Source organism: Bombus impatiens, unplaced genomic scaffold (genome assembly GCF_000188095.3).
Source record: "Bombus impatiens unplaced genomic scaffold, BIMP_2.2 scf_0135, whole genome shotgun sequence".
Taxonomy (NCBI): Eukaryota; Metazoa; Arthropoda; class Insecta; order Hymenoptera; family Apidae; genus Bombus; species Bombus impatiens.
In genome coordinates this window covers 1,521,241-1,540,281 of record NT_176554.1, presented here as the reverse complement: position 1 = coordinate 1,540,281, position 19,041 = coordinate 1,521,241, and the positions used below count along the sequence as shown (strand labels likewise).

General features: G+C 40.4%; 1 protein-coding gene across 4 annotated transcripts in view; it reads left to right on the top strand.

Annotated features, from left to right (window-relative positions):
- Positions 1-19,041, top strand: part of LOC100748356 — a 30,544-nt gene that overhangs the window by 8,070 nt on the left and 3,433 nt on the right. For 2 of the 4 annotated variants that reach the window (XM_033319146.1, XM_033319143.1), the window contains exons 2-8: positions 8,905-8,984; positions 15,312-15,556; positions 16,062-16,255; positions 16,726-16,848; positions 17,432-17,646; positions 17,971-18,354; positions 18,900-19,037. In XM_033319146.1, the coding sequence (XP_033175037.1) occupies positions 8,943-8,984; positions 15,312-15,556; positions 16,062-16,255; positions 16,726-16,848; positions 17,432-17,646; positions 17,971-18,354; positions 18,900-19,037 (1,341 nt within the window). In that variant the 5' untranslated portion in view covers positions 8,905-8,942. Of the gene's footprint in view, positions 1-2,548; positions 2,806-6,972; positions 8,029-8,904; positions 8,985-15,311; positions 15,557-16,061; positions 16,256-16,725; positions 16,849-17,431; positions 17,647-17,970; positions 18,355-18,899; positions 19,038-19,041 lie in introns of those variants that run through there. The other 2 variants (XM_033319145.1, XM_033319144.1) reach the window with 2 other exon arrangements.

Genomic DNA, 19,041 nt, shown 5'->3' with positions numbered 1-19,041 from the left:
CGCGGCACGGCGGTGGCATTGAGATCACGCCCGACATAACTTTGCATTCGTTTGCCAATGTAATTTCTCGAGGAATTAATATTAGCATACCGCAACTTTGTCTATTTGTCGTCACGGCTACACATGGCAAGAAATAACGACCGGTTGTGTACCGCGAACAGTGTCACGGGCCAAGCGATACTTGTGACTCGTGTTTCATGAATTTCGGCGTGCAGCAACACACTGCTTTATTACGAATACTAATGTGTGTCGCTTGAGTTTGCAAGCTTGTCCCTCTCGCGTGCTGTTACGCTCGAATACAAGAAACTTGTGGCGCGATCTCCAAACTATCATTGCACTTTTCAGCGAATTGCGAATACGAAATTATCATCTTCCACGTTTCCTACCATTTTTATATCGCTCTTTATTTCCGATGCCTTGGGATTTTATCAGATACATTCTTTAGTTATGGTGGCCCATTTCAAGTATCTTGCTATATCAACGAGGTAAATGAAAACGTGTCTTTTTTTTCATTTTAGCGACTATTTAATTTTTTTCAGTTCAGGATAGTCGAGCTCCAACATTTCGAAGCTCTTTTCGAACTTGTCTTTGTTAATAGCCAAACAAGTTACTGTCGCCGTTCGATTAATCTTTGATTTTGTCCGTATATCTCTAAGCAGTCGAAAATTCCGAAAATCAGAAGCAATTTGCACGAGGTCTAACAACACCGTTCCATCGTTAGAATAACCCACAGAAGTATTAATTTTAAAGTCCGACGTTTTCAAGTTTGTAATTGGGCCCCTAATACGCAATAATGTCCGATCTAGATGCATAATTACCCCTAATCGGATCGTCCGCGGTAGTGCTCTCCTGACAGCATTAAAGCATCGGCTAAACCGTAGGTGACGGCTCTCACAGATTTCACAGCTTTCGGATTTTCGCGCAGCATGTCGGTCGCGCACGGTGAAAACGGTGATATCGATCATCGGTCGATTTCCACGGCCCATGGAGCCCATATATATATCGCGAACGTTATCGCATTCTGGCGCTGGCAATAGCGGCTAGATGGTTGCGCAGCCTATAATACTTTACGCATCAAGCGTCGCAAATACTAGTGGAAAACGTAATCGGAGCGGGGTTATGCGGTGCGCGTGCGTGCGCGTACACCGCGGCCGCGTATCATTTACAGCGGACGATTCGAGCGGACGCGTGCATGCTCTGCTACATGAAAACCGGTATTGGTGTAGATTCGTGCCATTATCCATTATCTACCACGGTATTACGTTCATTTGACACGCTATCCGCGCTCGCAACCGGCACACTGAAACTATTTCCAACGGCGCGCGGTGCGCCGGTCCTTTACACGCTTGTCCATCTACGCGTTACGCGTATATGATTCACGCTCGTTACCAGATGCCAGTCTACAAGGAGATTCTCTCATTAATTTCTAACCGAATCACGACGGCAGATATAAAAAAAAAAATCCGTACCGCTGCCCATACAGAAACGGATTAATGCAGGCAGACCTCGCGCGGAAACGGAGCAGCGTGGCGCGTCACAGCGTTAACCTAGTTTCTTCCTTGCTCCTGGTTTCTGTAGCCAGGCTGAACGAAGATAATGATGATTTGCGACAGCTGTCGGTTTTGCGGTAAACGATTGCTGCCCCGACACGCCAAGCTGCTCTTAGAATTCGTTGGACCGTGCTATCCTGAATCTCGACAGATCAACGAGCGCCTTTCGGCTTCCTTTAACTCTCTTCTGTATAATACTTCCTTTGTCATTGATGAAGAAGAGGACGAGCGAATTAACGCAGCACCGTAGAAAATTGTGCGCGAATATCGGTATACTTTCGGGTAGCGTAACCGTCCACATAAGTCTCTACGATCGTCTTCTTATGCTTTATCAAATTAACGCATCCCGGATGTGCAAAAGCTTTCTATTCTTTATGTAACAGATGTAGGCTACATCGCTATGATACAACTGGTCGTAATCGTAAATTCTCAGTTCGCCACAATGAAGGACCTACTTCCTTGTCCATATGTCGACGATCTCTCTCTCTTGACAGATCAAATTGATTTTCACCTATTAATAGAAGAAGGACGCGCGATCTCCTTGAGAACACCTGACTGAAACGGCGGTAACGGGTTCACGATAGCTGTGACTTCGTAACACGATGTCCGCGCGTTAATTACCTTCGTCTTCTATAGGATGGAAACTCGTCTGGTTCGGACACGCGTATTGCCGGGCTTTCCATTCACGATGCTCTTATCTGACCGTGTGTACGTCTACATTTACATAAGCGTACACCGCGAGTGCATTCACATGGTCGAACGCACAGGGCGCGTGTAGCTCACGTAATACGCGGCTACCACGCAGCCTTCGTTCGAGACGATCGGTACGCAAGATGAACATAACACATGCGATAATTGCTCGTCGTTGTGCCGGCTGTCCTCTGTGCCGCAACAACCATCACTGGGTCACATTAACCGTTAATGTTAACATAACCGATCTCGACCGCACGGTGAATGGATCGTAAAGTCGATTACTCGTCCAGTTAGTGCTCGTACGAATCTCTTCCGTTCCATACTACGCTCGTGTTGCGATCTCGTCTCCTTTTCTCTTTGTATCCTCTTCGATTTACCGAGCAATAAATTCTTTAACACCGGCATCGAGGCAACAGTTGCGGCTGGACACGTATTCTAAAGGTCACGCCGGTCAGAGCATTATTTTAGATCGTTTTATCTATCCGCCGGAAGGGATTAACCGTCTATCTATCATATTTTTAACTACATCTTATTACCAACTGTTTGATCGGAATCGTTAATGGTAAATACGTTGTATCGCCGTTATACCACGCTATTTATAGTATTTGATCGTTAAAATTCAAAGATCCATTTTATAACGATTTGTACTTTTGCACTTATTACAATCGTATCTTATAGGATAATTTATTAGATTATTAGAATCTTATTATTCGATGGATTTTCCTTTGCAATAATGTTGTTTTACTATTTAAGGGTTTTGCGATGTAAAAGGTATTCCTTGGTAATTACGTACAGTAAATGTATAGTTCTTAATATATATAAAAATGATATATATCGTGATATAATACGTATCGTGATAATTAATGGTATTACAGTACAGTTACTTAGAATAATTAACGTGAATAACGTTTACGATTCGTTACATGAATAATTTATTATATCTTAAGAATTGAAAAATAGTTAGTGCGTCTTCGCTATTTGTTAAGAAATGATAGATATTTACAGTATATTCTTACGTATTTAATGGAATATACATTTGCAGATTTTGTAATCATTGTTAAAGTCGTTCAAACAATATATTATGTAATGCACAGTAGGTAAAGTATCAAATTTGAAATTGTATCATATGAAAATAATGCCAGATACATCGTACACATGTAACTACCAACATAAGCACGTGAACTTACTGAACACACTATCGTTAAATATTCTTCTTTTCAAACGACGTTTTAAATCTTCTAAGCAAGGTGTATTTAAGCCACATGGATATCTAAATGACGACAAATTTGAAATATTCAGATCCATGTTATAATTATCTCACGTAAGTATCTGCTGTACATTTGCCACAGTGTAAATGTAGTTTTCACTGAACCATTTTAATGGTACCGTTTATTCAAGAGCGCCGAGATTCAAGAAACACATTTAAAAGTCGCTTGATTTAAACGTCCATTAAGACAGACTTTTTCGAATAATTCTATCATTTCTCATCACGGTAATTGCCACTTGCGCGGTAGACGCATCGTTTAAGAAACGATATTTACATTTGTACGCGATTATAATTAATCGTTGCTTATGATCGAATCTAAGAAACTTTTTGCCAAGGAACGAGTTTGTCTCGCGTCGTTAGTGCCTGATGATCAGGAGACGCGTATCTGTTTCGGTTTTTACTCGATTCAACTCCCTGATAGTTTTGGAATAAGTTACCGTTGGCTTTGGTGACACTTACAAATTACGAAGCGATATAAGAATTAATGACCTTAGCCCTGGCCCCACTACTCGTACGTCGCTTATGGGAAATCTATGTATCCTTCCGTGATGAAATAATACGTCTCTCCCACGTACTACTACGAACAGTTTAGTTTAGGATAGTTTGCACGAAACACTAAGAAATTATCGCGTCAGTGTGAGGAGATGCCTCGAACTGCACGAGACCGGATATATAATTTCGAATCTAAACTTTGCATTATTATTTCTATTTTTAATATCTATTTGTTAATATCCGACACTTGGAGAATTAAATATTCTACATTATTTTACACTATCTACTATTTCTCGTGAACAGTCTCCGAGGATTTAAGTAAAATCATTGGTAACATACTAAGTACTGTTTAGTACTGGGAAGATTTGTATTACTTGCTCTGAGGAATGTGATAAATTATACGTATCATTTAAAAAAATGTTTAATTGCTGAAAGATTTACGATATCCATGAACAAATTAATATAAAAGTGCGTCATAATTACAGCACCGTGAACTGTTATTACTAGCGAATAATTAAATTGAAGACCTCCTTTATTCGGTCATTGTAATTAAAAATTACGAATATCTTCCGAGTAAAAATTATCTCCAACAGCAATCGTTTATACATTTAATCAACGTCAATTTTAGCTTGAGTTAAATTCAAATTCTAAGAACCAAGGAATAATAAACCAGTAAATAACACGAAAACCGCGAAATATATTTAAATAATTTATACACTCTATAAAATAAACATGGTAGGTATTACATGAAACGAAGTATATTCTTTGGTATCGTGTTTCAATATTCAGCCAGTAATAAAAGGGTAATTTTGCGACATTTTAACACAACGGAAAATCAAGCTGTACAACAGCGGAAGAGCTGATCTCGCGTAACTAATGCGATCAAGAGATTTGTACTGCGATTTATTCGCGAAGACAAATCATCATGCCGTGGCACGCGTGCTCGTAGCTCGCGTCCGGTTTTATTCGCGGATGCTCGAGTCGATGAAACAGAGAATCGCCTGGGAAAGGACGTACTCGGGATCTCATGAAAGGATGCCACGGGGAATTATTAACGTGGGATCTATCTGGCGAATCGCAGAAGTAGTAAGTTGGGGACACCGTTACGGCGCCGCGGCGATACGAACAAGCCCGTAACGTAACCGATCGTTCGAAGCATTCCAACTTTGAGACATTGCAAGAATGTCTAGCTCGCCTACCTTTCAAACGATCCTCGTTAAAAACTTCGTGCACATAAATAGACGTGTACTCGGAAGATACGTTTCGTGCATTCTTCGTTCGGTATATGTAATCTTTCACAGGTTCGCGAGCAATAATTCCTGCATGCTATGGGAATTTCAGCGAGATGACCCTGCGTATCCGGGAACAATCAGAAGACGATCGGTATCTCGATCGGTTTAAACGGCAAATAATTGTTGGTATGCTTGATTTTCCATGCATCCAGAAGCACGAGAGAACCTTGTTGCGAACTATAACACGCGACAAACACAAGAATAGCAGTTACAATATAAATAACCGTGCTGACGATAATGATTACGACATCAACGATAGAAACGACCGTCGTGATGGCGAAGATAGTCGCGTGGTAATCTTTTATGTGCATTGCATAGTTTATAGGCGTGCCAATTAAAGGATATTGGTACATGTCAATCAGTTCCGTGGCCGATTCTCGGCCGACTAACGCTAAAAATCTAAGGTAAAGAAGATACGTATGTATATAGGTCAGGCTGCTTTTATGTCTTCGTTATAATTAGTCAATTAACATTTCCTGTTCGCAGAAACAACCGCATTAAAATTTATGAGGTAAAGAACATTTTCTTCGAATTGTGTTTACAATCTCATTCATATCTCCATTCTCCTGCATGGTAAAGCATTTCGGATTATTATTTCATATAGACGTTAATCGGTAAAGGCGTACCGTTTCTCACGAACTACAAAAATACGTATTGTACGTAGTAAGTTTCTCGAGGCCAAAGAATAACGAAACGATACGTTAAAAAGGAATTCGACAAAACGGAGCATAACGAATTTTGTATCTGTACTTTAATTCGAATGCTATTCGCATGATTTTACGGCATTCTTGCGCTCATCGAGTTTGCTTTCGCCGATCGTTCCGGGAGAATAAACACGAAACGATAGCTATTCGATAATAGCCACGAATCATTAACTGTGACTCTGTTAACGCATTAGCAGTGGCAATTGTTCGGTATGCGCCGATGCAGATTCGAATCGATCGCAATGAGATCCATTTCTGTTTGTAAGCGTTGCCACTGCGTTAATTAAAACATGCTTAGCGATACGGCATTCTTAGTATCCAGTCGACACGCTGCCTACCACACACGTCGACTCACGAACGCTGCTGACGTTCAACTATATTATTCGTAATCTGTGACGTGCCACTTACGCGTACAACACAGTAGTAAACTCAATTTTAATTAACGTCGTCCGCATAGCAGCGTCGTACTCAGCTGTTCGCCGATATACGCCAGCTGGTTTCTTCCTTTTGTTCCGTGTATTACGATGCAGGCCTAACAATTGGCAACGTGACGTCGCGACGTGTACATCGATGATTATGTAAATACAGTCGGCGAGAATAATAAGTGGACAAGTAGTGGAAGTATCAATGAATTTTGATCGAACCGATACTAGTTTATATACTTCAGTTTTATTTATTACATGTCCTCGTAGAAAACTCGAAATTAATACTTACATTTTTGTATAAATAAGCCATATTCGACGAAACTTCATTAATACCTACCTCCATTAAGTGTCCATTTATTTTTGTCCCCTTCGCAAACGTTTAACAAATGAGTATTGAAATTAGATCTACGTAACGTCGGAAGCGAAAAAATAAAACAGAAACCTTGTGTATCGTGTATGTAACTAATGAATTGTATCGAAATGTAATAAGAAAAAAGGAGCGTAAAGGATCGAGAAAGTCGAATCCATAGACAGTCTGTTCGGATCGTATTTCCAGAAGGTAAAGTTAGGTCGACTCGTAGAGTTCGATAAAAACAGTACCCTTGTGAGGATTAAGTTCTTTGAAAATTACCAGTTACTAATCTACTTCGATGAGACAACATTTAAGACTATAAAAAAGCGTCGAACCGCTCGTTATTGGATAGTCGAGGAATAGAAAACGGTCAAAGACCGTTGAAAGCTGAGGCTGCAAGGAAAACAAAATAAAACGCTTGGAACGGCCGTAACGCCGCGATCATTTGGTTATTAAGAGAACGAGGTTGTAAGGCGGTCGCTGTCAATTGAAATCTCGGTGAAGCGATGCATTTAATTTGGCAAAAAACAGTAGACTCGGCAAGCCGCTGATCAGCTTCGACTCGATTTGCCGTTGAGATTTGCTTCGAGCAAAATCGTGACGCAACGACCGCTAAAAATTTATTATCGACTCTCGTGACAATCGTAAAGCTAATCGCTGAATCATCGACGTTTGGTCCATTATACAGTCAATGATTGATGTGTACCGCCGATTGTAACGTTGAAAATCCATCGGCTTAAGCTACTCATAAATGGCTTACCGCGAAAATGGACCACAGTCGTCGAGTTTTATGAATGGTTGCGGAGAACAGGTTTCAGTCTGGATACGCGATCGTTAATTTTATTTTTATCTCGCGAACGTTTTATTTTCCTTTTAATCCGGGATACCCATATCGCTTTAACCTGCGCGTTTCATTTTCCCACGCATGAAATTGAAATCTCAAATCGATCAATTCGCTCGTCTAACACGAATCGGCACCAGATACCGAAGGTTGAATTATACGCTTCTTTTACTTGTTTATTGCTAGCCATCCGAATGACATAGCAAATAAAACGAAGCAGATGATCGGTCTTCCCTGTAATTATCATTTCCTCTCGTTCGTTTAGCTTCACCCGAACGTGATACGGATCGTGGAGCGAAATATATTACGGAGCAAAATACTGACTACTCTGATTGATCGTAGGTAGGATTTGCTGTACGCAAAGGCACGGTATTAGAGACGCGATCAAAGGAACGAGGAACTGGCCGAACCGGTAACGTATCGCTTATCGATTCATTAGCGACTTCGTTTCAGCTACATTCGAGCCAACAAAGCGTCGTTTCTAAATAGGTCAGGCACGAACTACAAAACAAACTACCAGTTGTAACTTCCTCCATGCTTTTAAGCGTCGCTTTTTTCATTCGAGAAAGAGACAACGTCCAACCTTGTATTATCCTCGCAATGGATCTCGCGCGATAAACCGATATATCAGTTGAACGACAATTATCGTGTGGGATAACATCGATGAAGAATAGAAGTGCTAGTGCATTTTGTGTTAGCACGAAAATATACGAAACTCGTTACGCTAAAGTCATTTGTCTCGTTCATACTTTGACTTCTATGCTTCTTTTAATGTCTACATTGAACGTGGCAATAGATTTGTGAACGATAACGTCGCTCTGGTGTGTAAAATACGCGATACGTGAAATACGTAAGAAAAGCGTCGAAAATGAAACAGAAAAATACAACTCGTGTTAAAATTCGTTAGACGGACATTTTACTACCAATTATGGTAAAAAAATCAGATTGAAATGGCTATCGAAAGACAATATAACCAGATCGATCAATCTTATTTATCTGAAACTGATCGTAAACGTCGCGGATCCTAATTCTACCGAACGGATTGAGCACGCGTACGCTCGAAACCCCATAACCATGATTTCTCTCGGCAAATCAATTTTACGCCGAGACCTCCTTGGGATTCGAACCGCGACCTGACGGACGGTGTTCAGTTAATTTGCTCGCTAGACCATGGTGGTCGGATAAATTAAAATAGATCCGGCTGCAAATTCCTTTTAGAGTCAGCTCGCTTGCATACGATTACAATAAATTAAGGCATGCTCTAACGACAAAACGTTCGTCTTTTCAGAAAAGCGTATCTCATCGTGAGAGGCTGGGACCTCCAGGATGCCAGGGGTGTGGAGGTTGCTACGTATGCTGATCTATATGGTGAGAAATATTGCTAATCCCTGTACATACAAGTAGATTTACAATAGCTTGAGGTAAAGATTCATTATAGCTTGAGCAAATACATGTAGGTATACACAGTTAGTAACTAGAGTGCGGATTTTTATCTCTTCGTGGGAAACGTGACGGCGTTAAGTATGTAATATGCAAAAATATATAAAATATTCAATCTAAAGTATTCATTATAATACTTAGTGGATAAAACAAATTCCTATCCAAGTTCCATTTCTTTATTTATATTGATAAAAATATAATAATCCGCGGTACAATAATAAATAGATTTAGCATAGCTTAAGCGAGAGAATAATAGCGCGAATAAGCCCATATGGGAAGTATTGTTCGATACGACCTAACGGTAACCCATATAGAACCAACACGTTCATGGGTTATTTGTAAGCTATTGATAAATGGACATGTACAGATCGGGTCGAGATAGTCGAACTTCCGGTTCAAAGGCTATCCAATGGTTCAAATAATTAATAATCACGCAACGCTGTAACGTCCGACTGAAAGTATGCTACTTTCTCGCATAATGTACGAACGATTATTATTAAGCTTGCCTGAGTGAATAATGAAGACAAAACGGGGATTAGCATCTAATGTGCATATTTACGATCAAAGTTTAAGCGTCAAGAGAAAATTACACTGCAAATACGTTTCACGTCTCGACACTCGAGCCAGAAAGTTACGATAATAAAACAGATCATAAGGAATAAAGCGTAAAATGATAACATTTTCTAAACGAATTTAAGCTTGATCTATTTAAATATCTAGAAAGCATAAATACCTCTGGCATTAATACTAAACTGTCATTATAAATTATATATATATATATATAATAAAATGCGATGAGACTCGTAGATTAAATAGACACTTACGGCACATTGTAAGAAAGCTGCAACATGCGTAATATCTGATCTGACTATATTCTATTGACCGAAAGTTTACACACATACGCGAATTTGCATGCAACCATTAGACAAGGAGAGTAAGTTATTAGACTGTGAACGTGAAAAACGAGTTACGGATACTATCAAGTTACAGTGGCTCACGCGGATAGTTGAAATACCTGTACATAATCCTACACCCATTACACCGCCCAACGATTCACACGATTCTTCGCACGTTGTCTCTTATCTGCTAGCCATTTCTTTCGTAAGCCAATTAAACTCTAGAACATACTGAACTACGGCTACCAATTCTGATAATGGGCTATAATTTCAGTGAACTGCGTTTGCTGACGCCGCGTTACTCATAGATCCCTTCCTTAATTAAAGACTAACGGGCTCTCGGTAGTCAGGCCCTAAAGATAGTAGGTAGTAAAAGGTACCGTTCAAAAATTAGAAATCAAGAGAAGAATGAAGGAGCATCACGGATAAAACTGTTCACTTTATATCCGTGATGATCGTTACGAAATGATGCCTAATGAAAAATTCGTCACAGTTGGATGACAATGCGATGACGCAGCAAGAGACGCGACAGCTTGCAAGCGGATATTCGTGCCTACTCTAGGTACCGTTACCCGTATCTTACGACCTTCTTTTCCTCCTTTTCCCCTTGCACCTGCTTCCTCTGAAAGTTATTCAGGACCCCTGCACAACCTATTGCCCCCACGATGTTATTGCGTCTACAGAGTGAAATCTCTTATTGCGGTTTCGCGCAGGAAATGCGTCGTCCTCTCGTGTGCTTACTGCTTTAAAATTTATACCCTTCCGTATCCACGTTGTTCGTTCTACCGGATTTCTATATTCATTCCAGGAAACATAATACATAGTTATCGGCGATTTCCATCCACTTCTTCCTGTTTTACCTCGCCAAGCTCTACCGGAATAATTTCGTTCAATAATTCGGCTTTATCATAACCGCGGTTATAAATGAAAATTTTACAAGAATTATAAATTATGAACAATTCGAGAAACATGTACTTTGCGGAACGAAGAATGAACGAAACTTGAGTTAAAGGTCTTTGAATAATCAGATATTCTGAAGAAATTGAGATTTTTGTATTCAGTGGCTCTGAGAAGTAAACTCTGTGGATTGTAGCAAAATATTTGAGACTGCATAAACAATCGAGAGAGTTAGTAAATTCAATGTTTTTTTAAAGCACCGAAATAACAAAAAGTACAGACATCTTCCTTTACATATAATTAATAATTCACGTTGAAGATTATTTACTAATATGACTTTTTTTGTTCAAACATATAATATCTTAATCTCGAGACAAATTATATCATCAATCTAATACCGAACGAAATAGAATTGGGGTTCCATATCTCATTTCCTGTTAACTCTTGTACGAGTCTTCGCATATACAAATATACTAACCATCGGTGATTAACTGCTTTTAGAAGAAGTACCGCAAAAACCTGCGTGACTATTCATCGTTTGCTTTTGTCCCCGGCGTGACAGACCACGAGTTTTTAAAGAAGGAACTTCAAATACAATCCATCGCCGAAATCTTTATCGGCGCCTATTCAAAAGAACGTGACGCGAAGAAATAGTTACTCGTTCCAAGTAGAGAGTAGCACATAAACGAATACAGAGGAAGCTATTTCCGCGTGTCACGAGGAATACAATCGAGTACACGGAGACGGGCATTAGTATTCGAACGCCAGAAGAGCCGCGATGGGAAACTCACCTACCGGCGTGCCTCACGTTCGAGTAACTCGGAATACTGATACGTTCGCGGTTATAACGAACTGAAAGCCTATATCCCGCGAATTGTTTCCGCCTGTAGCGCATAATATAAATATCGTTTACCATTCGTTTCACGTTCAAGAGCACGAACGTATTGTCTTCTCTCGATAAATGACCGAGTAAAGAGCGTGGATGTTGCGGAACATTTCTCCTGCATTGATTTTATCTTTTCGATACGTACGGGATATCGAATTTTTAAAAGACTTTCCTACTTACGTTATCGATTTTCTAACTCAACGATCAAATCGATCTTGTAACATCTCCAGAAATTTATAACAGTTTACAAACGAGTTACTTAGCAGAATGGACGTGTCACTATTATCAAGTACAATTTTACTATTTAACAAAAAGGATACCGCACAGTAGCTTTAACGATTTCTCAACAGGAAATAATATACATAATCAAGATTTTATTAGAGATCTTCAGATCCCGAAGACTGCTACCTAAATCTTTAAAGAAAGGAGATGCGAGACGAATGAAATTAAGAATTTTCTACTTCGAATTAATTTCCTTCTTGTATCGCTCTTCCAGGAAACAGACAATATGCTCTCACTCGCAACTCGGATCTGTCTCGTATCGATGCGCTAGTTTAAAATTCCATCCCAATTTCCTCTTATCTACTCTCGCAATCTACCAAGAAGAAGTACATTAAAGAGTCTAGCTACCTCAACATCCGTTCTATCCGGATCATTGAACCCTCCCGCCCCCCTCCTGTCAGCCGTTATTATTCGCACATAATCAACATTTTTCTACAACGTTCGCGAAGGATATCGCAAAGCGCTCTGTATCGGACGATCGATTCTCGATCATCGACCGTGAACCAAGGTGAAGCAAAATGACGGAGAAAGAAAAACCGAGGCTCGCTCGGTTGTTCGCGAGAGCACGCAGTGCACACAAGCGCGTGGTCCGTGTATACCAGGTGCGTAATCATTTCTAATGAAACGTTGTCATTTAACAGTGCGATTGTAAGAGCACAGAAACTTGTTTTCACTTGCGCGAAAAACGGCGACCGTTAATGCAGCGGTAAAGACGCTTCTCCCGTTACAGCATTGCGCGAGCACGGTATATACGCCGGGAACACCTTCCTTCAAAGATCTTCACTTACGCGTACGTGTCGCTGAGATTTTCTGCGATTCTCTGCAGCCAAGCGACGCGATCGCCGCGGCGGCGACTATGCGTTCGAAGTAATACGCCCAAAGCTGTACGCGAAGAATGCGGGCTGGCCAGCGGCTGGTGATTTCTAGAGAAATCCTCAGAACGTAACACGCCTAATCTCCCACGACCTGTGCACGCTTGCGATTTTCATGCCAAGATTCTAGGATATTACGCCGCCGTGAATCGCAACGTTTGCGCTGTATGTGAAAAACGGCGGATCACCGTAAGGCGAAACATTACAGTGTTTTGCCGGGCTTAATATTCCTCTAAGTATCGCGAAATATGTCCGCCGAATGATACGTTCTATGCACGGAACGTTTATTTGCTTATCCGTTCATTCATTGCGTGGCATTTACGGTCGTAGGAGAATACCGAGGATAGACGCGCAATAATAATTTACGGTAAACGTAATGGTATAATCATCGCTGCCGATTGGAAATAAAGATACGTGAAATGCGAAATTACAGATACGGTCGAATAAGTCTCGTTATCGAGGGATTTGTTCGGGAATTGTAGCCGCGAAAAGGTACTTATGTTCGACGATGCTGTACAAGCTCGCGAAAGTCTTCCAACGATGATATATCTATAATTGTAATGGACACAGATTCTATGGTATAGCGGATATTTTGAAATTGCCACATGTATTTTGTATAGGATATGTACGAGGATAACGTGTATCATTGGAATATCTGTAGCGAGATTTACATTCTGTTTGTTCCTTGCTCATTGGTAACTGAGATTTTAAAGATTGCAAATCATTTCGATCGATCGTTTCAATGGATCATAAACTACAGCTTACGCAGCTTATACTCGCATTGTTCATCCTTGACTGATCTACATGATAAGTACGGTTTACAGTAGGTGTATAAGTAATCGTAACTTCGCGACTCACAAGAGGATACTTTCGTGTATAGAAACGTGCATAGGTAGGTTTCAAGCGTAGGTACGTGCAATAAAGAATAGGTCATTGATAAATATCTGTTGCCCGCAACTTAAGATGTCTCGAATGTTTCTCATAAATTAAGAGTGACGCAGACATTCGTATACTTAACAATATTATTAGAGGTGTAATGGCACATCGTGAAATCTGAATCTTCGAACATAGCTATTGAAAGTTTTATTAGGCTCTAGCCAGGTGACGTGACAGGTTGCGTGCTGCTTGAAAATATCGTAAAAACTCTATAAGAACAAACTTTACGCGTTGAGACAACACGTAATAAAATACAGTGTGTCGATATTTAACAATCATACGAGTACTTGTATCTATAATATATATTATGTCTGCTTCAATTTGGCACAATGTAAAATAATCGAATATCAAATAAATTAATTTATTGCAGCGTGTTAAACATAGTTAAACGAAATTGGTAATTTTTATTGACAAATTGGTCGAATAAGAATTAATACGTATATGACAATGAACGATATAAATTTGTCATTTGACTTTGTCTCGTTCTGAACTAACATTTACGATCTTGCTCCATTAGTTATCAGAGCATAACTAACATTGTAAAAATTTCATAACGGTTATGCATCTGGGTAGTTATACCGCAACTCTTAGCGTTCTATTATTCGAAAAAATTTCTTTAACGCTAGCCTATAGTATTGTTAAGGTGTATGTTGGCCATTATCGCTTAGGTAACTTCGTAACTTACGGATCGTACAGCGATCGTTAAGTTTCATAAGAGTATCGACATTTCATAGAAAACGATATTAGCACTTGGAACGTAACGATCGTTACAAGAGATCGTTAAGTTGTAATTGTACGATCATTTAAGTAATTCGATATTTATTGTATCCAATTTAAGAAGAAAAAATGCGAATATAAACGTATTAGAATACTACACGTAATCACGATAATAAACGTAACCCCGTATTAACGTTTTTACAAGGTGCTTAGTAAGTTTAATTTATGTGCGCACTTCATAGAATTTTAAATGCAATTAACTACATAATCTGCGAAATATCTTTTTTTTCCCCCTGTAATTTATCGAATCTCCTACTGAATCAACAGGTTCTAAGATCATCAACTATTAACACATCTCATACCGTATAAGATAAGATAAGATACCACTGAACTAATTTAAGAGTGAAAATGCAACTCAAGGTACGGCTTGATGGATGATTAATATTTCTTACGTAATTAAATGTCTACCAAAAAGCAGCTGGAAACTACATAATGGGTAGATTCGTAACTACCTTTCATAAATTTGTGTATGACAGGTTACTGATATTGAAGTAGTATCTACTTCCATCAGATACAGACATAAACCGTAAAGGACGGCTTCATTCGCGATAAATTTTGATGCGGTGGTTATTAATGTAAAACGTATACGTTCAAACATGTTCGGTCGAACATCTGTAGAAGGTATTCGCGACAGTCACGCGTAGTGTAGTGAGAAAGGAAGACAGGTCATGGTGTTCAAAGTATAAAAACGTATTCCTTGAATGCACAGGTGGTTGGCTTGAAGAGCGTTGGTAGCAATAGCGACATTTGGCCGCTAGAAAGGCCAGAGGGAATGCCAGCCATACAATCTCTCGAAGTGATGTGTGGAAAGGATCACATGGATGTACATCTCTCGTTCTCACAACCCTTCGAGGGCATCGTCTCGTCCAAAGGCCAACACGCCGATCCGCGATGCGTCTACGTTCCACCGTCCACTGGCCAGACTTTCTTCTCCTTTCGGATAGCCTACGCGAGGTAAGATCGCGAGAACATCGAGCATTCGTCTATCGAACCGTATCTACCTGTGAAAAGATATACGTAAACTCGACACGATTAGATGATTTAAGGCGTGTGGAAACGTTGCTCGATGCTCGAGATCGATTATACCGTCTCGGTTTACTGCGATCTCCATAGAGGATTGTTAACTTACGACTTTAACTGGAACTTATGAGGCGTCTGGCGCCAACCGGCTCGCAAACTACGATAAAGGATAATTGGATAAGCGATTGGGTTTAACGCAAAGTTATTCGACAGGCTATTAATCGATTCTAATGGGGTTTCGCGCGTATTTCAGTGGCTTCTAAAAATTATCGACGAACGATGTTTAGCGTAAAGACACGAAGAACAGAGACGTTAAATATTATCTCTTACGTTTTAGCAATGAAAAATAGTAACAGTAAAATAGTTTATCTGCAACGTTTCAGCGATTAATAAATTCGTAAATTGATATTCAGTCTAGATTTTGTTCGTCTGGTCGCAGATGCGGTACCAAGCCGGATATGCATGGACAGTTCTATGAGAACACTGTGGTCGTTCAGTATGACAAAGATTTGCTCGAAGTCTGGGACGAGGCCAAACGACTGCGATGCGAATGGTTCAACGATTACGAAAAGACTGCTTCGAAACCGCCAATGGTTATAGCAGATCTCGACGTAATACAGTTAGACTTCAGAGGTATAATTTGCTATTCTACACACATGCAAACAACATATTTCCACATCAACGTCGCTTAGTGATCTTCGCATCTCTTAACTCTCGTCTAACATCGATGTAGTAAGTCTCGTCACAGTAGCCCTTGACACGATCAATATCTTAAATTTTAATACGTTTGTACCTCGATCGATAAATACAAGCGATTTGCCTTGATCAAGGTTTGCTATACGAAAGACTACGGATATATAGTTAATGGGTAAAACGATGATCCTTCTGTGCAAAGTGTTTTATACGAGGTACAAATGGTCGCATCGCGCACGGTAACTCGTGTAGCAGCGGTTAACCACAGGTAGGACCGCAGCCCCGCCACTTAACTTCATTTTATGCAACACGTATAAATCGCACCTGACACGTTGTGCCTAGAGAACGGACAACAGACTGCCTGCAAACTAAAACGCAAATGTAAGTGTACCATTCTATCGGTATTGCAGGCGACAACGTGGATTGTTGGATGGAAATTCAACATGGCAAGGGACCATGGGCACCTCCGGTTTCCGGAATAGTACCGCTCGGCTCTACTCTCACCCTAGTCGTCGCTATAAACGATTATCGAGGTAACGTGGCAACGAACCATCCAACTTTATGAAACTTTTCGAAACCTATAAGAGCATTGATGCTTCCGCAAGCTGGATTATTGCGTTCGACATTGTTGGAGGCTTGCAGGCGTGAGCCGCTTCCAACAGGAAGAAATTGTCGACGTTCCGCCAACATTGCAGCTAGCTTCATCGGTAAACTGCGGATTTTTATGCAAATTCATATTTTTGAAAATATAATGAAAAAAGTACAACTTCGGCAGAAAATTGTTTTACGTACCAAGTATTATAAAAAGTATTATACCTTGAATATTTTATATATCTTTTCGTGTTATACGGATTTTGTGTACTTTTGCGCTTTTAAAGCTTCTACAAATAAAAATTCACGGTCTATACATTAGAATTCGAAGGATACCGAGTAGCAGTACATGCTGACGAAGCTAAGTGTAATACCGACGAAACGTCGGTAATCTCTTCCTGTTGAACACGGCTCACGCTCGGAAGCTTCTAATAGCTTTCGAAAGCTACATAATCCTCGGGTACATAATACTTGGAAACGGCTATGTATTCGTTAATGTCATTTACGGTAATTAATTCGACACAGGAGAATTCGACATGCGCGTCAAGTCGTGCGTGGCCTCGGACGGCGGTGGACACACGATACAGCTGAGCGACGAGTTCGGATGCGTGCTGAGGCCGAAGATGATCAGCCGATTCTTGAAAGCACGGGGTTCCGACGATCGGGCGACGGTCATCACTTACGCCTTCTTCCACGCGTTCAAGTTCCCGGACGCGTTGAGCGTGCACATCAAGTGCAAGGTAAACGATGTTGGGTAATATACAGCGGATAACACAGCTTACGATCGAAAACAGGATTACCGACAACTGAAAATATTATTACGCGCGACCAAGGTGCTTTGGCGCACCTTCTGTTAACTTGGAGAGGTGTTCGTCAAAGTAAAGAGCAAATATTTACAATTAAACAGCTTACGAACGGCTTAATGAATTTACTCTGTAAACGGCAATGAACGTTAAATCATTTGGCTACTCATTATGCAAATTTGTACTTAGAAAGACAGGAAAAAAATGAAACGATGACTAAGAGGAACGTCAAAGCAATAAGTTGTTTCGATCAATGTCAAGGTTGAGATCTGTCGTCACGGCTGTTTGGATCACTGTCAGCTCAGTGGATCCGTTGGCCACTACATTCAAGAGCGCAAGGATCAGATACGACCGCAATACCCGCAAACCACGGTACCGCCCACCGTTCACAACGACGAGGACAACAGTGCCGACAAGAGTAACGAAAACGTAGGTGGTGGAACCGAGCAAGGTGATGGCTCCCTTTACGACGACATTATTCAAGATGGTGATGAGATGACCTCGATAGGAGGTCATTTCTTGGGGGTCGAGAAATCAGTTCCGAAAGCACAGGCGCAGACAAGCAACCGGCTACCGGCACCGGTAGTCGAGACACCAAACGAGGAAATTCATTTGGATGACGCTGATCTTTCAAGACCATTCGTAGTAAGTATATTTCGTTCTTATTTACATATTTCCTAGATAAATGAGATTCTAAGATGCTATCTTCGGAAACCTTCGGTAGAACCACGTTTATCCGAGTAGATTATGAGACAAGGTTAATACGTATAGATTTCCTAGATAGTGAACTCTCTTTTTCGGCTCCTCTTATTAATTTCAGTGTTGAAATTTAAGTGCTAGGAACTAAATTGTTCCTTTGCTGGCACGTACAATGTATTTTAGATAAAAACAGATGTTTTCGTATATTGATATTTATATTCGCTATAGGAATAAGTGTCTGTACGTATTACGAGAGATTATATTCGACCGTAGTTTGGATAATAGAGGATCAGTATTGATTTTCCTATGCGAACGAGATTCGGATAAGTGTATTGTGTATTCACATTTCGATATATTTGTAACAGAAAAGAACGGAAAGGAAATAAATCAACAAACGTGTGGACGAGTTTGTTTTCTGTCTAGGAGATTTTTCATACGCTTATACATTTTCCACTGGCATATCGTCGACACTCAGGGTTCTTCGTTTGCAGGATCCTCCACGGATGACACGATACGAGAGTGATCAAGACCAATTCCCGCACGGGCCTCGGAATCTCGAAGGTGACAGCAGCGCGATACCCGTGATACCTCTCTCGTCTGCGAATGGCAGACGAAAGAGATCGGTCGTGGTAT